The sequence below is a fragment of the Neophocaena asiaeorientalis genome, unplaced genomic scaffold (genome assembly GCF_003031525.2).
Source record: "Neophocaena asiaeorientalis asiaeorientalis breed wild unplaced genomic scaffold, Neophocaena_asiaeorientalis_V1.1 scaffold830, whole genome shotgun sequence".
NCBI classification, from domain to species: Eukaryota; Metazoa; Chordata; class Mammalia; order Artiodactyla; family Phocoenidae; genus Neophocaena; species Neophocaena asiaeorientalis.
Genome location: NW_020172177.1, coordinates 133,259 through 150,892, shown reverse-complemented (window position 1 = coordinate 150,892; position 17,634 = coordinate 133,259). Strand labels below are relative to the sequence as shown.

Below are 17,634 nucleotides of genomic sequence, written 5' to 3'. Positions count from 1 at the left end.
AATTGGAGTGCTCTGGCAGGAAAAGAGGTGAATGAGAGGCTTCTACCAAGGATAAAGGTTGAAGGTCTCTGGGCATTTGATCACCTTACCGGTTCTAGGCAGTGGTCAGCCAATATGTGTCAGCAGGAGCCATAGCATCCCTCTGACCAAGGCCCTGACCCTTGTCCCAGCCCTGACTGTGCGGGAAGGCAGAGGTGCATTCCCCAGACCCAAGGTATTTGGGTGAAACCAGCTAAATAGATATCAGAAGTATTTGTATCTTTCATCCTTTTGCCCTCAAAGTATACGTAGAGCATTCCTGGGAGATGGGAGTGGTGATGTGAGAGCTAGTGGGGAGGCGACCAGAGCCTAAGAAATCTTATTCTATCTTCAACCATTCCCTTGTGGAGCACTTAGTTCTTGAAGGGCACTCCATTGACTTGTCTGTAGCTTTGGAGTGGAGCGCATTGGGGGCAGGAGTCCATATTCCTCGATTTTATTTGCCAACTCTGCCTAAGGAACCAGGGAAGGAAGGATTAACTTCAGGGGTCAATTGTTTCAGGGAATAGTTCTGCTAGAATTAAGGCTGCAGCCCCTGCTCCTCTACCCCAAATTCTCACACCCATTCCCATTCTACCAAGACGACAAGAGCGCCAACTTTGAGAGGCGCAGACCTCCAGGAGGGAAGTGTAGGTCCATTTGCCTACGGAGAGCTGTACCTGTGCGTCGAACTCATTTGGAGGTGTACTGTGTACTGTTCAGGACTGTGAGGGGGAGTCCCCAGGGCCTGGGAGGGTGGGGGCCGCCTAGGGGTGTTCCGAAGCAGTGTTCGAAAGAAGTTTTCACAGTCATTCCCTCCGCCACCCTTCACAAAACGCGTCTCCAGGCTATATGGTGGAGGGAACTTCAGTGGCTCAAGCTCCAAGATGCTCCCTCTAGTGTCTTGCACGCTCAAAGGTTTTTCCCGACCTTGGAAAGGCAGGGCGATCTAAGGCCATCTACCTGAGTAAGTCTAAGCAGCTACCAACAAGTCCCGTCTGTCTCTGCAGTGCCAGGTTGGAGCTCTCATGATGAGAGGTCTGCCACTCCTTTGCGTCCTCCTCTCCCACTGGCCCATGCTCAGCAGCCAAGCAGCCTTTTTTTTTTTTTTTTTTTTTTTTTTTTTTATCGATTGGGCGGAGCCCAATCAGGGGAGGGTTGGGTCTCTGAAACCTTTTTTTTTCGCCCGGTTCCAAGATGGTGTTCATGACTACGCTGGGAATGCAACGTGAAGCCGCAGTTCTGCCATCATTCAAGATGGCTGCCCCCATCAAGATGACCGGGGTGTGCCTGGGGGAAAGGGGCAGCATGATGGAATGAGACGGTAAGGGTTACTGCTCCATTGCAAGCCTCACCTTGAGGCATAGGAATGAAGAGCAGAAAGGCTAGGAAGCTGGGTGAGGTCTGTAGTGGAGGCTAGGATTAGAGAGTGGGGGAGGGTACAGGGGTGACAGGTGGGGGTGAGGGATTAAAGATGGGATGGGAGTGTGCCTGGGGTTCAAGCTCCCCACCGGTGCCCTCTCCCCCCACTTTTCCTGTTCCAGGTCTAGCGTCGGACCATGTGGAAGTTTCTGGGACTGGGGAGCCGGATAATGGGGGGTGGGGCCCGTGCGGGGTAGAGGGAGCAATAGCGTCCTTTCCCAGGCGAACCCCGGCCCCTCCCCTGACCTCTGGACTGAAATGGGGAACACATTGGGCCTGGCACCGATGGGGGCTTTGCCCCGCCGGAGCCCCCGTCGAGAGGAACCTCTCCCCAACCCTGGGAGCTTCGATGAGCTGCACCGGCTATGCAAAGGTGAGAACTTGGCATCTAGGTGTCTCAAGTTGAAGGGGCAGAGAAGGGGAGGGTCTTGAATGGTGGGTGTCCAGTGATGGGAGCAGAAAAGGGGAGATCACAGCTGGGGCGGGCAGCTTCAGGGAGGATCAGGTGCTCAGTGCAGCGGAGCACTTCCTGTTACAGGACTTGAAAGGAGGTCAATTCCTCCAAAGCAGTTTTTATGGGATTGAAAGGGGAGACTACTTCATGGGGTAGGGGTTCCTTGCCTGTGCTTATTCCTTCCCTTCCCCTCTCCTCCACCCACTTCAGATGTATTCCCAGCACAGATGGAGGGAGTGAAGCTCGTTGTCAACAAGGTTCTGAGCAGCCATTTCCAGGTGCTCCCACTTTTCTGGCCCCTCCTTTCAATTCCTCCCTGCCTGTCTCTGGATCCTCTTCTTTCCTTTGTGCTCCAGCCTTAGCCAGGCTATATGGGACAAAAGAGAGAGAATATGGGGGCTCTCTTTACTTCCTTTCCCTGTGGGACTCGTTGCTTTTAATCTGGTGACCCTCTGTATATGTTGTAATGTTTGGGTTTCTTAAAAGACCTGCTGGATGGGGACAAGATGAAGGGTGGGGTGGGGGATTGAAATAGAGCAGAGATGCGCTCTCCTCCATTAACTTCTCTTTCCTTAGGTGGCTCACACTATACACATGAGTGCTCTGGGCTTGCCGGGCTATCACCTCCATGCGGCCTATGCAGGGGACTGGCAACTTAGCCCAACTGAGGTGAGGGCTCCACACACCTGGGTTATCTCCCTAAAAGCCCAGCTAGGACCCAGGTGTAGAGGAGGAGGAAATGTGTGTGTTATGAGGAAGAATGGGCAGGGCACCTCCTCTGTGTTTCTTGGGAGAGGGTGGGGAAACATTTGTGATGAGCTGGGAGTTTGTCTTTGTGGCTCCACTAGGGGGCGCCGGGTACCGTTAAAGAAATCCTACATTTGGATTTAGACTGAGTGGTGCCACCCAGCTCAGTCTTACTCTGGACACGCTTCAACAGGTGTTCCCCACTGTGGTCGGGGACATGGACAGCAGTGGCAGCCTCAACGCCCAGGTCCTGCTCCTCTTGGCAGAGCGGCTCCGAGCCAAGGCTGTCTTCCAGGTGACCCATGGTTCCTGCCTTCATCTACTGAAGCATTTCCTCTTTCTGCCCCATGAGTGTCCTGCTCTGGGGGCTCAGGGAGAGGAGCAGAGGCAACAGTGATCATAAAGAGGGAGGGAGATTTTACTTCTCCCTCTCCCTACCCAGACGCAGCAGGCCAAGTTCCTGACGTGGCAGTTTGATGGCGAGTATCGGGGAGATGACTACACAGCCACTCTGACCCTAGGAAATCCTGACCTGATTGGGGAATCGGGTGAGGAATTGGTACAGGGTTCTTTTTGTCTTGGCTGCCCACTTGCTAATGCTGGGTATGCCTCTTCATGGTCTGTACGGTTCAGGGATTAGAAAAGAAACTTTCTGGGGCAGGCTGGGGTGGGGGGCTGCTGGGGGTGAGGTAGAGGGCCTGTCTCTGTGAGTGACTCCATGTCTCCCCACCCCACAGTGATCATGGTTGCTCACTTCCTGCAGAGCCTCACTCATCGGCTGGTGTTGGGAGGAGAGCTAGTTTATCACCGGCGGCCAGGCGAAGAGGGGGCCATTTTGACACTGGCTGGGAAGTACTCGGGTATGGGGTGAGGAGGAATAGTGACAGGGAGGGAAATTCTGGACTTGGCTGGGGTCCTGGCCTGTGTTCTCTTACAGTAACGCTCCTTTTCACTTGTGCTTTGTTTTTTTTTTTTGTGTGTGTGTGTGTGTGTGTGTTTGTTGTACTTTGGTTTTGACAGCTGTACACTGGGTAGCTACCTTGAATGTGGGATCAGGTGGGGCCCATGCAAGTTATTACCACAAGGCAAACGAACAGGTGAGTCTACTGATCCCATCCCCTGCTGCAACGAGTCCCTCCCAACCTCCACAGGCCCTGCTGACCCACTATTCTTCCTACCCTCGCTACATATACGTTTCATGCGCATCTCCATTCTGCTGATCCCCTGTCAGGACTCCTCTAGTCTTCACTGAGACAGATCCCTCTCCCATCCTTGCCCATGGTTCTCAGGTTCAGGTTGGAGTGGAGTTTGAGGCAAATACGAGGCTACAAGACACAACTTTCTCTTTTGGTTACCACCTGACTCTGCCCCAGGCCAACATGGTATTTAGAGGTGAGGGTTATTCAGATGACATTCGGAGGTGCTGAGGGATTGGGGTGCGGGACAGTGGGACGGAAGCTCTGCCTTCCTCTGCTGGCCCCCTTCTCCGAGCCCTGTTAGATAACCTAGTGTATATTCTCTTCCCCAACAGGCTTGGTGGATAGTAACTGGTGTGTGGGTGCTGTGCTGGAGAAGAAGATGCCCCCCCTGCCCGTCACCCTCGCCCTTGGAGCCTTCCTTAATCACTGGCGCAACAGATTCCACTGTGGCTTCAGCATCACTGTGGGCTGAGGTTGTCCCAGAGCCAGCCCCCATAACAGCTGGAACCTCTGAGTCAGGTGCCCTGGGGCCAGGAACTAGGCCCCTCTCAAGAGCCCACCTTGCTGGGTGACCTCTAGGTCCCAGGAGCAGAGTGGGCACAATACATGCCCTCCTCAGAACTGGAGCTGCCACAGAGGCAGCTGCTGAGGCAGTGGTTTGAGGCTCCCACCTCTGCCATCAGCCCCAGTTTCATCTTCCCATACTCTTATGGCTCTGGACTAAGGGAGAAGAATTAAGGGGTCTGTCTGGCTGCATTTTCTCCCCGCACTCCCACCTCCTTCATTTCCTTATGGATTAAAGCTCCTAGCCTCTTCCTCTTCAGAGCAGAAAAATCTGCATGGCATTAGCTCCCATCCTGTTTTCCATCCCAGAGTTTCCCAAGGCTGGGAAAGAAGGGCTGAAGGGCTAAATCTTTGACCCCAGAAAGTGGGGCCCACCTATTCCCAGACGGAGCTTCTTTACCTCTTAGCCCTGAGGCTTCCTCCTTCCCCATCATCTGTGCTTCCAGAGAACAACTTTGTCCCCATGGCCACCCCTCATTCTCCCCATTACCGCATGAAGAGGCAGACGTTGCTTTGATCATTCACTGCAACCAGTGGGCTCCCTGTTTACTGGCTCCAGCCTCTGGTCCGAGCATTTTCCCCTTTCCAGTCCAGCATGTCCAGGTGGTCTGGGGAAGGAGGCGAACTGGGCCTCAGCTGCAGGTCTCCTGGAGCAGTGGCACCATGGTGGACAGTCCCCTGGATGTTCTCGATTTGGTACCAACATGCATTGTTAATGCTTCGGAGATCAGCCAACCGGCCCCCAGCAGCTTCGCATATAGAAACCTTTGGGGTCACCAGGGAAGGAGAAGAGAGATAGGCAGCTGAGAGTCTTGTCCTGAGGCCCTGACCCCCTAAACTGCCTCTCTGTGAAGCTAGGTCTGAACATGAGGGAAAATATGCTCTGATGTGACAAATGTATCAAAAACTCCAAAGGTCCCCAGTGGGGCCTCTATCTGACACTGACTTCTCTCACCATGACGTTTTTCTTGAACCCAGAGCTCAGAGGGCCAAGTGTGAAGAAAGCCCCAGACTTTGCCAGATATTCAGCTGTGTGGAATCCGAGGATCTGGCCTTCTAGAGCAGGTTCTAGAAGGTGGGTGTGTTCTATGGTATAAAGCAACCCTCTTCTGGCCAAACTGGCACATTGAGGAATAAGCAAAACAGAAGTGGAGTGTACTTCAGAGCCTGGTTAGATCATGGACTGTTGAACCAAGGGCTGGCGTTGGCCATGAAACTGAATGACCATAACTTCAAGGGGAATGAAAAATTAAAGGAATTGGACCAATGGAGAAGGAGGGGAAGGGCCAAGGAAAGAGAGTGAACAAGATTCTTGAAAGTCTGTTTTAGTCTGGAGGAGTTGGATTGGTGAGGTGATGGATGTCATCAATCTCAGGAATGCTATTATACCGAGCGTGTGAGCTACTACTTTGCATCTCTCCTGAATAAAAAAAAATCTGGGAAAAGTGAGATGAAACAGCAGTAGGAGCAATTTGAATGCCGGAACTCTATGAGATGGGAGGGAAGGACTAGACCCCCAGGGGCCCTGGTTTCCCAAAGGAAAGGACAGTAAAAGCACTCATCCTGAGTTCAGTGTCTCCCTAACTCCTTTCCACCCTGGCACAGCCTCCACGTGTCCAGTCCCACTGTACCGGTCCCGGGGATTTTGCTGCTGGCCTTTGATATAGCTCTGCAGAGTCAGCGCTATCTCCCCTTGCAACTGATCAGTCCCCGCTCTCTGGGTTATCCCAGGCCAGTCTCTAAGATAGGGAGTGGGGAAGGACAAGGTGGGAGGTTGCGGGTGGCCTGCATGGTGCCCTGGGGAGCCAAGACTGGGATAGACCCATTCCACAGGTTTGAAGACTAAAAGGCCTGGATGGATGGATTCAGGGAGCTGGGGGTTTGGGCAGAGGTGGTGGAACAAAAGCTTCTGGGCTTTGAGGGATGCTTCCCAGGAGAGAAGAGGGCCGTGGCAGCCATGAACACATACTCCAGGCTCCTGGAGCTGCAGTTGGCGCAGTGTCCTATGGAAGCCGAAGAGAACTCCAAAAACTCTTCCTGGAGCCTCACTGTGGGTTCCAGGCACACGGGCTTCAGTAGTTGTGTCACACGGGCTTCGTAGTTGTGGCTCTCGGGCTCTAGAGCACAGGCTCAGTAGTTGTGGCGCACGGGCTGAGTTGCTCCGCGGCATGTGGGACCTTCCCCGGACCAGGGCTCGAACCCGTGTCCCCTGCATTGGCAGGCGGATTCCTAACCACTGCACCACCAGGCTTAGGAGCCTTCAGGTCACCTCGCCACATACCATACAGAAGGGATGCATGTCCTCTACTGTTCTAGCACCATCTCACCATGCACTCCATCTTCTGTGTAGGGAAGAAGCCCGCAGAGGAAGTTTTGTGTTTGGAGACAGAAAGTGGCATTGAGTGCAATGTGACATTTCTACAGCTGCTTCCTTGAGAAGGGAGATCTGGTCCTCCATGGGCCAGAGCAGGAAACCTGCTCTTTAGACTCTAGCCTGAACTTCAGAGAGGGAGAGGAACTCCCAGTTCTGATTGAGACACTTAAAAAAGCTGGGAATTCAAGACCTGCTACTTGAAAAGGCTGAGGGACGGGTTAGTTTGGTTAGTGACCTTTTTTTGGGGCGGGGGTGGTGGTGAGGGTGGGATTATAATTTACTGGAGTGTTTTCTTCCTGAAAGGTAAGGGGAGGTCACATACCGAAAGGGGCAGGTCCTTGGTGAGCCTGATGATTTGCTGTACCATGAAAGTGTTGATGTCTGCGAAATGTGTGAGCAGAGGCAGTACAGGGAACTGGGTGGACAGCGCTGGTGATGGATGAACAGATGAGCTGGAGGCTGCAGAGATCAGAGCCTGGGTGAGAGGCCCCGGTCCTAGGGATCTCTTTTAGGCCTCTCCAGCTTTATCTTGGAAGGGTTCCGGGCTAAGGAGTCTGCCTCGGCTGGGGTTCTGGAGAAGTCCTGTCCTCTATTGGTGTGTGGCACACAGCCCCCTCCCTCAGGCCAGCCTCCTTGGGCACCCTTTTGGTAATATTTCAGCTTGAATCCTGTAAATGCTCACCCTGAACTGCACAAACTGGTCAAACATGGTGCCCACGTGGCGAGTTTAGGCCCCCAGCAGTGTCTGGACTAGCTTTTTCTCCTCAGCTGCATCGATGCTCGCTGTGCCCGCCGCTGGGCCTGTCTTGCTTACCGCAACGCCCGGGCTTCTGCCGATGGGATCATTGTGCCCGGGGAAGGGATGTGACAAAACTATTGAGACTAGCAGAGAGCACCTTTCTCTGTCAGCCCCTGGTCTGGGGCCCTCAGACACTGCGTAATGAAGGACGCGGGGAGGGAGGAGAGTTCTTGAGGCCTTCTTGGGCTTGGCTGAAGTCACAGGGGCTCCAGGTGGTAGGGGATTCCTGTATACTTCCCCTGACCTGTGAGGCACTGCAGCAAAAAACAATGCACTGTGGGAAGGAAAAAAAGGATGGACAATAAAGTGGGAATAGTATAAGGAGATGTTTGACTTCTGGGGGAGCACTGAAGAGGGAGGGCTTGTGATACCAAAAACATCACCTTATGTTTGCATAGCTTTATAATTTCAAGGCTTCTGAGGTTAAGTCTCACTGAATGAAACAATCCTGTGGGTGGAGAGGGCAGGTGTTATTATCCATATTTTTCAGAAACAGACTGACATTCCAGTGACAGGTCCAAGGTCACAAAATACTTAACGTGATGTAGACTGAATTCAAGATTTTTTGACTTCTACAGTTTCCTTTCCACTGCTCCATATTGAAAAGCAGTGTGACGTCATGGAGAAAGCAAGGGTCTGGTGAATACTGATTCTACAACTTTTCAGCCGAGTGGACTTGGACAAGTTGATTTCTGTTACTTTAAGTTGGATATGAGTTACATTATCTTTTGGGGGCAGAGCCTTATTACCTGGCACAGAGAAAAAAACATTAAATAATTCAACAATTATCAAGTACCTACTAAGTGACAGGCACTATATTTGAGAGATGGAAGAGTAAAAGCAAGCCATATAAATATCTAGGGGAAGAGCATTCCAGGTAGAGGCAATGGCAAGTGCAAGTACAAGTTACAACCGTCTTGAGAAGAGTGTGCTTGGTGTGTTTGAGAATGGCATTGACGTCAGTGTGGCTGGGATGGGTTGAGCAAGGGGAAGAGTCGGAAGTGAAATCTGAGAGGTGGTATGGAGGAGCTGGCCCATGAGATCATGGACCATAAGAGAGAGGAGGAGCCCTTGGAGGTTTTGAGCAGAATAGTGACATTGTCTGAGTTGTTTCACAAAGCTTACTCTGCCTGCCCTGTGGAGAATACGCTGTGGGAACAAGGGCAAAGCATAGTCAGTGGAGGAACATAGTGGATTCTCGGGATGGAAAGGGGCCAACTCACTGTCCTTCTTCATGCCAGCATCTAGGCACTTCTGCAACCTGCAGGCTGGGCCTCGTTGACCTTCCAGCTTCCAGCAAAGGGGCACGTGAGACCGGTGCTTTTGCTGACTGTTCGCCTGAGAGGACAGAGACATTGTGAGGGTTGGGGATGGCAGCGAGCAGGTAGGTATGTGAGGGGCTGAAATGAAATGGTCAAAAAGAAACTATGGGGCTTCCCTGGTGGCGCAGTGGTTGAGAGTCCGCCTGCCGATGCAGGGGACACGGGTTCGTGCCCCGGTCCTAGAAGATCCCACATGCCGCGGAGCGGCGGGGCCCGTGAGCCATGGCTGCTGAGCCTGCGCGTCCGGAGCCTGTGCTCGGCAACGGGAGAGGCCACAACAGTGAGAGGCCCCCGTACCGCAAAAAAAAAAAAAAAGAAACTATGGTGAGAATTCCAGTGGTTATGTAACAGGAGGGAAGGGGGCAGGGCCCACCCTTTGAAAGAATGACATAGCCCACGGTCATGACATAAACTGATTAGAACCAAATGGGTCCAAGACGGCAGACAAGTCGAGTTCCACTAGACCTTGAGCCTCAGTATACGCTCACTGTAACACATCAGCAAGCTAAATGACACACCCATAGGCGCCATGACAGTTCCCAGGCCCACCTGGGATCAAAAAGTGGGCGGTGGCTCAATTCCTGGAAATCCCCGCCCCTTCCCGAAATAGCTGGAATACTCCTCCCACTCATTAGCATATGCAAATACCCACCCCTATAAAAACTGACAACCCCAGACCCTGGTGCCTTTTCTCACCTTCTGAGGTGGCCCACACTCTCTCTAGGGAGTGCGTTTCTCTCTAAATAAATCCATTTCTTACCTATCGCTTTGTCTCTCACTGAATTCTTTCTGTGATGAGACATCAAGAACCTGAGCGTCATTAAGTCCTGAAACCAGGTATGTGATCTCAGTTGGAAGACCGTACGTTTTGGCCGGGTTCGAGTCCTGGCCGAGAGGGTTCAAGTCCCGATCTGGGTCTAGGCTGGGTTCGAGTCCCAATCTGAGGTGCACCGTTTCAGTTAGGACTATGCGCTTTCACTGCCGAGGGCCTGGGGTTCAATCCCTGGTTGGGGAACTAAGATCCCGCAAGGCAAGTGGCCAAAAAAAAAAAAAAAAAATCTGTGGTGACATGGGCTACTCTGAGCTGTGCCCAGAGGTCCCTAGGGGTAGAGAGGATACAACGCATCTCAAGCATTTCCAGTGGGGCACAGAATCAGTCAGGAGAGCCTAGTTGGTGCTGTACTAGTTGGTGCTGTACTAGTGAGTACCCTTGACCAAGGGGTTGTGTCCATAGGACAAGCACTCAGCCTTCCCTCTGTTATTTTGCCTCATGTTTATACAAGTGTTGAGGTTGGCAGTTTGCAGCGTGCTAGCCACAGGGTAGTCAGGCTTCAAGATGCAGGAGTGATGTAACTGGACAAGCTTGGGCGTGTGCCAGGGCTTAAAGGCTGCCTGGCAGGCAGTTTGGGAGGGCGTTTCTGCTGGGGAGGAGGTTCTCACCTGAAGAAACCCTTGCAGTCCTCAGAAGTCAGGGCCTGGAAGGGATAGCCTGTGGCTCAGTTCCTGCACACACACAATTCCCCTGCTCATCCTCCTCACGGGCCATGGCTTCAGGTGTTGCAGTTGCCGTCACAGGCCCCTGAGCGTCAGAGGGGTTATCAGTCAGCTCTGGACCACCCTTGACCTTCTTCCCCTTCTGCAGAGCCTCTTCCCAAACCTGCCCTCGGCCTGACCCCCTGCATTAGCTGCACTTAATTGCTTTTAGTCTCTGGACCCCGAAAGTTTTCCTACCTGCTTCTCTTCCCACTCTGACCCTGCTTTCCCCTTGAGCTCAAGAGCTGCTAGTGTTTAGAGTTAGGGATTACGGCCCTCAGTATCTGGAAAACAAGGATAGAAACTGCTCCTTATCAGATCCACGTAGATTTTCCCTATTGCTGAGGAGAGAGGGAGAGAGCAAGCTTTTTCACATGACGTATGTCAACAGTAAAAGAATAGGCATGGGCTTCCCTGGTGGCGCAGTGGTTGAGAGTCCGCCAGCCGATGCAGGGGACACGGGTTTGTGCCCCGGTCCGGGAAGATTCCACATGCCGTGGAGTGGCTGGGCCCGTGAGCCATGGCCGGTAAGCCTGCGTGTCCGGAGCCTGTGCTCTGCAACGGGAGAGGCCACAACAGTGAGAGGCCCGCGTACTGCAAGAAAAGAAAAAAAAAAAAAAAAAAAAAAAAACAGAATAGGCATAACAATTGTACAAAGCGCCCAAAAGGAAAGTTCTTCAAAAGAGACTGGGGGCTAATTAAGGGCTTATGTAAAGAGCTAGAAGAGGTCCCACTTCCCAAGAAGGGAGGGCTGAGAATTAAATCAGAATAGCCTCTAAAACATTAGATATATGGGATTGACCTGGGGGCTCTTTCACCAGAGCTGGCATCATGGGAGTGTGCCCTGTGCAGTCACACAGGCTCTGTGCTCAGAGGAATCTTGGGCTTGGTTTAATGCTCTGATATTGCCACTGTCTTGAAATTCTTTTTTTTTTTTTAATAAATTTATTTATCTATTTTTGGCTGTGTTGGGTCTTCGTTGCTGCGCACGGGCTTTCTCTAGTCATGGTGTGTGGGCTTCTCATTGTGGTGGCTTCTCTTGTTGCGGAGCATGGGCTCTACGCACGCGGGCTTCAGTAGTTGTGGTACTCGGGCTCAGTAGTTGTGGCACACGGGCTTAGTTTCTCCGCGGCATGTGGGATCTTCCCGGACCAGGGCTCGAACCTGTGTTCCCTGCATTGGCAGGTGGATTCTTAACTACTGTGCCATCAGGGAGGTCCTGTCTTGAAATTCTTAATGATGTTTGAACAAGGAGCTTTGCATTTTCATTTCTCAGTGAGCCCTGAAAATTACGTACCTGGTTTGTATAGAGCCAAGATGAAGGACATCTAATTAATAAGTTTAAGAATCAGAAGTAGGAGCCTTCACTGGGGTTGTCTAGTGCTCAGTAGACACTGAAGAATATTTTTGCAAGTGTAAAACGTGTGTATGTGTCCAGATGGCCAAGAGGCAGTTGAAAATATGCTCAACATCGCTAATTATTAGAGAAATGCAAATCAAAACTGTCATGAGATATCACCTCACACCAGTCAGAATGGCCATCATCAAAAAGTCTACAAACAATAAATGATGGAGAGGGTGTGGAGAAAAGGGAATCCTACTACACTGTTGGTGGGAATGTAAATTTGTGCAGCCACTATGGAGAACAGTATGGAGCCTCCTTTAAAAAACTAAAACTAGAGCTACGGTATGATCCAGCAATCCAACTCCTGGGCATATATCTGGAGAAAACCATAGTTTGGAATGATACATGCACCCCAATATTTATTGCAGTGCTGTTTACAATAGCCAAGGCATGGAAGCAACCTAAATGTCCATCGACAGACGAATGGATAAAGATGTGGTACATATATACAATGGAATATTACTCAGCCATTAAAAAGAATGAAATAATGCCATTTGCAGCAACATGGATGGACCTGGAGATTATCATGCTGAGTGAAGTAAGTCAGACACAGAAAGACAAATAGGATATCGCTTCCATATGGAATCCAAAAAATGATGCAAATGAACTTATTTACGAAACAGAAACAGGCTCACAGACAGAAAACAAACTTACGGTTACCAAAGGGGAAAGATGGGAGGGAAGGATAAATTGGGAGTTTGGGATTGACAGGTACACTCTATTATATTTAAAATAAATAACCAACAAGGACCTACTATATAGCACAGGGAACTCTGCTCAGTATTCTGTAATCAGCTAAATGGGAAAAGAATTGATATATGTATATGTATAACTGAATCACTTTGCTGTACACCTGAAACCAACACATTGTAAATCAACTATAGTCCAACATAAAATAAAAATTAAAAAAAAATTTTAAAGGTGAGAATTTCTAAAAGAAAATGTGGGTATGTGTGTATACACATACACATGCACTCTCTCTCCCAACCTTTATGAACAGAAAAAGTAATTTCAAAAGCTATTTGGATGTTTTGGGGATGGGTAACATGTTGGATACATCTATGTTGGATAAATCCAATCCCACACACACTGGCACAAGGTCCAAATCTCAGTCTTTCACTTTGAAAGGTCTTTCTCACTGTACATCTACCTGGGTGTTTGCTGTTTCTGCACTATTATAGTCTTCTTTCACTAGAATACAGCATTTTTTTCTTTTTCTTTTTTTTTGGCATATCATCTGCTTCTTCGGTTAAGGGTTAAATTATAATTAATGATGCTCTAACAGTGAGTTAAAAGCCCAAGTGGAGGCTAGAGCCATAAAAATACACTTAGAGAGACAGAGACAGAGAGGAGAGATTGGGTTAAAAAGAGCCTTGTTTAGGTCCCCTTCATCTCAAGTAGGTGTGACATCCAACTATGTATAATTTACTGCATTTGAAGTAAGCTGAGCTCCAGAGAACACAGGTGCTTGCACCTGGTCCTTGGGAGTCGGTGAGCATATTTATGCATATGCATCTGTTGGTATCTTTGGTTGAGTGAGACTCTGTGAGAATTCATACTAACTCATTCAATCAACAAATACTGACTGAGAACCTACTATGTATTAGACACTAAGGATAAAAAAGGTGAATAAGATGCTCTCCTGCCCTCATGGAGTTTAAATGTGCTAGTGGAGAGACAGACCTTTAAATAGATATAAAGAAATATAATCAGGAACTGCCCTGGTGGTCCAGGGGTTAAGACTCAGCACTTCCACTGCAGGGGGTGCAGGTTCAATCTCTGGTTGGTGAACTAAGATTCAGCATGCCGGGCGGCACGGCCAAAAAAAAGAAAGAAAAGAAATATAATCCTATCAGTGATGACGCTATGCACAGAGCATTCTGAGACTACAGAAGAGGGGCACCTAATTCTGCCTTGGCAAAGAGGTGTTGAGGAGGCAGGAAAGTGTTCCTGGAGGAGTGACAGCTGAGTTGATTTTTAAAGGATAAGAAGGAGTTAGCCAGATACAAAAAAGTAAATATGGTAGAACCACGAACAGGTCTTTCTTGCTGGAGCATAACATTTCAGGCTGGAGTGGGAAGAGAAAAGTCTAGAGAGATGGGGTATGAGGCTGAGATGTAGGCAGGGCCAGTTCATGGGAGACCTCGTGTGCCAGAGAAAGCAGCTTAAGTCCATCAGGAAGCTTTTAAAGGGTAAGATGGGAAATGACATGGTCAGATCTATTCTAGATATCCAACTACTGGCTGTTTGGGAGATAGATTTGAGGGGGCAGGACTGGAGGCAAAGAAACCAGTTAGAAACTCTTGCCATAAAGTAGGTGAGGGATTAAGCCTGATCTAGGATAGTGGTAGGATATAGTAGAGGAGAGCGTTTTGAAAAATACCTGGGAGGTGAAATAATTGGAACTTGGTGAGTACTAGAATGTCTAGGTTGAGAAAGAGGAAGAGGTAAAGATGACTCCAGGTTCCTAGCATGGGTGATTGAGTGGATGGTGGTACCACCAACTGGGAGAGAGACTACAGGAGGAGTATACGGCCCTCCCTACTTGGGCCCCTATCCTTTTCCACAGTTGCAGATTTACTCTAGCAATAAGGTATTAAGTACCCACTCTGTGGTGAGGCAGTATGGAAAGGGATAAAAGAGAGGGTTCCTATTATCAAGGAATTTACTGTCTGATTATGGAGGTTGCATAAGTAAATGGAACTCCTAGATCTTACAAGGAAATATATAATCAAACTCTAAATTGTGTGGTGAAGATCATGTATCATATTATAGGTATTAATTGCTTCATTAATTTGTTCTTATTATGAGCAGCGTACTGTGTAAGAATCCTTACCAGTGTTAACCCTGAAACATAAGTAATATCACCACTTTACAGATGAGAAAACTGAGGCCAGAGAGTTTAAGTAACTTGTACAAGGATTACTATACCCAATAGTTTATTAGATGACTTCACCTGGATGTCACAGAGGCATCTCAAATTCAGTATGTCTACAGGGAAGCTTTATGATCCCTAAAGCACAAGCAACACAATAAAAAAATAAGTGGTACTGCATCAAACTAAAAAGCTTCTGCATAGCAAAAGAAATGATCAACAAAATGAAAAGGCCACTTACAGGATGGGAGAAAATATTTGCAATCCACACATCTGTTAAGGGGTTAATATCCAAAATAAATAAGGAACTCATACAGCTCAATAGCAAAAAACCCAAATAATCCAATTTTAAAATGGGCAAGGGACCTGAGTAGACATTTTCCCAAAGGAGATATTCAGATGGCCAACAGGTACATGAAAATGTGCTCAACATCGCTAATATTTATGGAAATGCAAATCAAAACCACAATGAGATATCACCTCACAACTGTTAGAATGACAATCATCAAAAAGACGAGAAATATAAAAATTGTGAATCACTATGTTGTACATCTGAACTTATGTAATACCGTTCATCAACTATAGCTCAATAAACACACACGCGCGCGCACGCGCACGCGCACGCGAAAAAAGAAAAGAAATAACAATTGTGAGGATGTGAAGAAAAGGGAAACTGTGTGCACTGTTGGTGGGAAAGTAAATTGGTACAGTCACTGTGGAAAAGAGTATGGAAGTTCCTCAAAAAATTAAAAGTAGAACGGCCATAAGATCCAGGAATTCCGCTTCTGGGTACCTATCTGAAGGAAACAAAATCACTGTCCCAAAGGGATATCTGTATCTCCATGGTCTTTGCAGAATTATTTATAATAGCCAAGACATGGAAACAACCTAAGTGACCATCAATAGATAAATGGATAAAGAAGCTGATATATATATAATATCTATTTAATATATGATATATATTTAATTCAGCCATAAAAAAGAAGGAAACGCTACCATTTGTGACAACATGGATGGACCTTGAGGGAATTATGCTAAGGGAATAAGAGAAAGACACATACTGTGTGATCTCACTTATATGTGGAATCTAAAAAAAAAAAAACCAAGCTCGGGGACTTCCCTGTGGTCCAGTGGTTAAGACTCTGCACTTCCATTTCAGGGGGCACCGGTTTGAACCCTGGGGGAACTAAGATCCCGCATACCACGCAGGGCGGCCAAGAAAAAAAAAACAAACCCAAACTCATAGAAATAAAGATCAGATTAAATCAGATTGGTGGTTGGCAGAGGTGGGGGGAGAGGTGAAGCTGGTCGAAAGGCACAAACTCCTAGTTATAATGTAAATAAATTCTGAGGTTGCAGCACACAACGTGATGACTATAGTTAACAATACTATATTGTATATTTGAAGGTTGCTAAGAGAGCAGATCTTAAAAGTTCTCATTACAGGGAAGAAAATTGTAGCTGTGAGGTGAATCATTTGACAATATATACATATTAAGTCATTAGGATGTACACCTTGAACTTACGCGATGTTACATGTCAATCGTACCTCAATAAAACTGGAAAAAATAAAAACAAAATGGAAATCATTGTCACCTCCCACAAACTAATTTCTCCTACACAACTTAACTTGGTGACTATCCCAACATGAGGAACTATTGCGTTGGCCAAAAAGTTCGTTTGGGTTTTCCTGTAAGATGTTATGGAAAAACCCGAATGAACTTTTTGGCCCAGGGCTGCCCCTTCACCTGGGGCCCAGGGATCGCCCTGAGCCTTCTTTTTTTGTTGTTTCCTGACCAGGGATTGAACCTGTGCCCTCGGCAGTGAAAGTGCAGAGACCTAAACGCTGGACTGCCAGGGAATTCCCTGACCCTGAGCCTTCCTGTTCTTGGAGAAGTCCACCTTGCAGTTCTTTGAGATGGGGCTGTCTTAGGAACACGCCTCTCTGACCTTGCTCTTCTTATGTACAGAAATGCTCCCCAGGCTTCATGGTCTCTCCCACTGAGCAGACTGAGACTGGGGGATGTGCTGCAGGATGCCCCTGGCATTCATGATGAACAGGCTTTCAGGGTTAACTGATGTCCTTACCCTCTTCCAACATACCTGTCCTAGGCCAGGCTCTGAAAAACAACTGTGTTGGTTGTAGCCTGGTAGGTTAAACTCTCTGAACTTTGGTTTTCTTATCTGGAAAAAAGGGTTTAATGACACCCACTAGCTGGGTTTGTTGTGAAGATTAAATAAAGTGATATATGTAAACTTCCTTACACAGTGCTTGGAACATGGGAAAAAGTCAATACATATTCATTCTCTTACACTCTTCCTTTCCTTCTTTTCCACTGCTGCCCTCTCCCTGATGTCAAGCCAGAAGCCGGGGAGTCACCTAGCCCCTTTTCTCTCCCTCCCTAAAAAAGATCAGATGCCATGCCCTGTCATTCCTGTCTCCTGGCCTCTACATGCCCACTACCTGTTAGCTGAGTTCAGGCCCTCATCATTTTCCACTTATCACTGCAAGTAGTGGAATTAAATTATTCTGCCTAAGACCAGCTTCATCTATTTCCAACCCATCCTCCATGCTGTTGCTATTTCTAAAATGCAAATTTGATCATGTCTCTCCCCTGCTTAAAATTCTTCATTTGCTTCTCATCACCTTTGGGATAAAATCCAATCTCTTTGGCATGCCACACAAAGTGCTTTGTGATCTGGCCCCTATTTATCACTCTGCCTTCATCTATCCCACTTCCCTCCCCTGACCTAACACATCATACTTTGTGCTTAAGCACTCAGAGTTCCCTGAACAAGCTATGCTCACCACCCCTGAACATCTGCCCTTATTATTCAGCCTGATTGGAACTGCCACACACCCCCCACATCCAAACCACCACACATCCCCCCCCCCCCCCCCACCCCCCCCCTCCCCTTTCC

General features: G+C 48.5%; 2 protein-coding genes across 4 annotated transcripts; one reads left to right on the top strand and one right to left on the bottom strand.

Moving 5' to 3' along the window:
• Positions 1-1,201: 1,201 nt before the first annotated feature.
• On the top strand, positions 1,202-5,971 carry TOMM40L (translocase of outer mitochondrial membrane 40 like). 3 transcript variants are annotated; one of them, XM_024757578.1, is made up of 10 exons: positions 1,202-1,342; positions 1,563-1,813; positions 2,105-2,172; positions 2,471-2,563; positions 2,835-2,936; positions 3,084-3,189; positions 3,379-3,501; positions 3,662-3,738; positions 3,931-4,033; positions 4,173-5,971. In XM_024757578.1, the coding sequence occupies exons 2-10, from the start codon at positions 1,699-1,701 to the stop codon at positions 4,310-4,312; spliced, it is 927 nt and encodes a 308-aa protein (XP_024613346.1). In that variant the 5' UTR covers positions 1,202-1,342; positions 1,563-1,698; the 3' UTR covers positions 4,313-5,971. The 3 variants fall into 3 exon arrangements, with proteins under 3 accessions (XP_024613346.1, XP_024613355.1, XP_024613363.1); XM_024757587.1 differs by lacking the exon at positions 2,835-2,936 and having other exon boundaries at positions 4,173-5,853; XM_024757595.1 differs by lacking the exon at positions 3,379-3,501 and having other exon boundaries at positions 4,173-5,853.
• Positions 5,037-10,524, bottom strand: NR1I3 (nuclear receptor subfamily 1 group I member 3). Its single transcript, XM_024757608.1, is given in 17 exon segments — positions 5,037-5,081; positions 5,083-5,139; positions 5,142-5,169; positions 6,036-6,143; positions 6,332-6,375; positions 6,377-6,426; positions 6,429-6,452; positions 6,732-6,820; positions 6,822-6,879; positions 7,097-7,207; positions 7,210-7,237; positions 7,461-7,546; positions 7,549-7,624; positions 8,802-8,851; positions 8,854-8,915; positions 10,340-10,412; positions 10,415-10,524. Coding segments are annotated over 17 exon segments (1,020 nt in total). The 5' UTR covers positions 10,446-10,524.
• Positions 10,525-17,634: the final 7,110 nt, after the last annotated feature.

Coding starts and splice junctions, on each gene's coding strand:
- TOMM40L (XM_024757578.1), top strand. CDS start 1,699: ATGGGGAACACATTGGGCCTGGCACCGATGGGGGCTTTGCCCCGCCGG. Junction 1,814..2,104: donor GCTGCACCGGCTATGCAAAG/GTGAGAACTTGG, acceptor CACCCACTTCAG/ATGTATTCCCAGCACAGATG. Junction 2,937..3,083: donor GAGCCAAGGCTGTCTTCCAG/GTGACCCATGGT, acceptor CTCCCTACCCAG/ACGCAGCAGGCCAAGTTCCT.